The 3,053-nt window shown below is 37.9% G+C and overlaps 1 protein-coding gene across 1 annotated transcript; it reads right to left on the reverse strand.

Moving 5' to 3' along the window:
• Positions 1–835: 835 nt before the first annotated feature.
• On the reverse strand, positions 836–2,533 carry LOC117574363 (luciferin 4-monooxygenase-like). The gene is made up of 2 exons (XM_034258196.2): positions 1,857–2,533; positions 836–1,802 (listed from the first exon to the last, which is right to left on the reverse strand). Exons 1-2 carry the CDS (start codon positions 2,531–2,533, stop codon positions 836–838), a joined length of 1,644 nt encoding a protein of 547 aa, XP_034114087.2.
• Positions 2,534–3,053: the final 520 nt, after the last annotated feature.

The raw sequence follows: 3,053 nt of genomic DNA on the forward strand, positions 1-3,053 counted from the left end.
TCGCCACGCAATGCATTCGCCCCGTAATCCACACTCATTGTCAACCCAGGTGTTTGGCATGGTGGTTACTCGGGAGTAAATAAATGCATAGAGCGAGGGGTGGACAAGTGGGGCAGCTGGGGCTCAACTGGCGCCTAGATATCGTGTCAACACAAGTTTTGCATTTTGCAAATGTGTTTTTCTTTTGTTTTTCTCACTTGGCACCTCGCACGTCCTTTAAGTAGTTAAATTAGTTTTCATAGTTTGGCGCCATTTGGCCACCCGTTCCCTCCGTTCCCCCACAATCCTTTTACGCTGCGTGTAAATTAAATCTTTTTTCGCTTTTAGTTTATAAACTCGCCGCTGGGACGCTGGCACAAAACTTTTGGCATTTTATGTTGCCTGATTTTATTAAAATTTACAACCAGCGCGCTGGTTGAAATTCAGCTCAAACTCAAACTGAAACTCAAGTTCCCATTACAATACGTAGAAGAAGGCTAAAGAAATGCTGGATTTTCGCTCGCTAACTGCTAAAGAAATATACGCAAATATTGAAATTTCGTTACCTCGGTCGAATTATTGCTGTTAAGAAGTTTTCCAACTACTACCTGCTTGTTGAATCTATTGCCATAAACTTTGGCTGTGTTGTGTATAGTTGTGCTTTAGTTATTTTGAAGATTTGTTAATCCTTAACAATAATCTTAATTTTAGAGTGTGTTTCTTTTGTGGTATTATTTTACTCTTTACTTTTATGAAATTTATGTTATGTATTTTAAAATTAAATTTTGAAATTTCAATGGTTTACGAAGTTCATTCTAAATAACAAAATGAAGTGATTAATTTAGACATTTTACTATTATTTTTCTTCTATTTGGTTAGCCTTTAGAAAGGCTTCTTTTACAGCTCGTCGATTTACTTTGCCATTGGGACTTCTAGCTAAATTGGATACAAACTGTACTCCGCCATGCAGATGTTTATAGCTTGCGCTGATTTTGCTGGCCACAAAGTCAACTACTTGAGTGGACTTTAATGTGCTACCTTCTCTAATTACAATTGAGGCAGTAGCAGCATCGCCTTTAAGTTCACTCCAAATGCCAAATACACAGACTTCTGCCACTTCGGGCATTTGTGCAATTACCTCCTCTATCTCATTTGGATAGTAACTCATTCGCATATACTTAAGAAGATCCTTTTTGCGATCCACCACATACAGATAGTTATCCTCATCGAAGTAACCTAAATCACCGGTGTGAAACCAACCTTCAATGTCTCTCATCTCATTTGTAGCCACAGCATTTTGATAGTAGCCACTCCAATGCTGTCCATGATCAATGTAGATCTCTCCCACCTCATTGGGTCCCAAGTTCTTTCCATTTTCATCCACAGCACGCATGCGAATAATGGGCAAGAGGCGACCCACCGAAGTGGGCTTCGTGTGAGTGCTGAAGTTGTTAGCCAAAGGCGTAACCATCTCCGTCATGCCATATGCCATACACTGGATGCCTTTGCCTGGTAAATAGGACTCCATCGTCGCCACAGTCTTTGGTTGTATGCGACCACCAACGATGATCAAATATCGTATGCTTTTTAACTGGTTGGCATTAATCTCAGGACTATTGACTAGCAAGGCCACTTGCGAGACACCCAACATAGCCCAGCTGATGTTATAGTTTTCACATATAGTCCAAAAATGTGCAGGACTAAATGGCTCCTCGGAAATTAGACTCAATGTGCCATTAATACCCGACGTGATCAGCTTAATTAATCCAGAAACCCAATCCAGTGAACTTGGTGTATATTGCACATCATTTACACCAAGATAGCTAAAAGTAACCAAGTATTTATAATTCGATAATTTCAAGTTATTAAACTGTTACCTGAAGGCTTCAAATAAAATGGGATTATTGGGTATCGTCACTGCTTTTGGCGTGCCCGTTGAGCCAGAGGTGTGAAGTATAGCTATCGTGCTATCTCTGCTCCTTCGAAAGCATTCTGGCTTGTAATCCTTTTCTAATGGAGTTGTTAATATGTCAGCAATGCTTGTTACACCTGTGATACTTCTATCGATAGTTATTATCTTTGCTCCCAATGAATTCGCTACACTTGTAGCCTTCCCACAGTCTTCAGCAACGCAGAAAATAATTTGTGGTTTAATAAGGTTAAACAAATCAAGAATTTTAGGTTCGTCCATGTTGGGATTAGCAGCACTAAAGGGCGTTCCATTGAATAAGCAGCCATAGGCCAATGCAGCCAAATGTGTTGTATTTCTTGCCAAGATGCCCACGTTATGCGACTCCTCGATGAGTCCTTCTTGACGTAAATATGCACTTATTTTCGTTGCATTCTCGAGCATTTGACCGCGAGTCAGTTGCGTATTTTCGGCGATGGAAATTTGAAACACTTTCTCAGGCTCACTTTGCAGCTGATTAAATATAAGCTGGGCAATTGTTAAATCGTCGTTGTAAGAACTTTGAGTTCCGGCACCTGACCAGATTTTTTCTTCCGCATTATAGCTCGTCGTTAACTTGGTCGTCAGCCTGGTGTGATCTAACATTTTAAACAAACTAAAGAGTTTTGTTGTCGAGCAGGTTTGTCTTATATTATGAGTACATATGTTCACCAGCTGAGATATGCAAATAGATTAAATAAAGTTGCCCATGTTGATAGTAATATTGTGCTCAAGTTTCTTGTTTTCATACTCTGCTAAAAGCTTGTTATACGGTGCTATTCGATTTTTGCTAAACTTAAATATATTTAAAGATGTATTTAAAGTATTTCATAGCGAAAATGTTTTTTCTTTTCAATAAAACTTCAGTTTTATTATAAGAGTGTTTAAATTAATTAATAATAAAAATTATATTAAAATGAATAAGAATTTAAATTGATCTGTTATTAGATTATAAATAATTAGAGTATATTGTAGTCGAACACTCTTGGGTAAAACGTTGTTATTTTGTTAAATGGTTTATTTTTTCGTTTTTTATCTCTTACTATTTATAGAGTTTTTGTGTGGCTGCGACTCAATTAGGGCGCATTGATAAAAAAGATTGAGTGAATTTCATAATACTGGTTCT

This window comes from Drosophila albomicans, chromosome 2R (genome assembly GCF_009650485.2).
Source record: "Drosophila albomicans strain 15112-1751.03 chromosome 2R, ASM965048v2, whole genome shotgun sequence".
NCBI classification, from domain to species: Eukaryota; Metazoa; Arthropoda; class Insecta; order Diptera; family Drosophilidae; genus Drosophila; species Drosophila albomicans.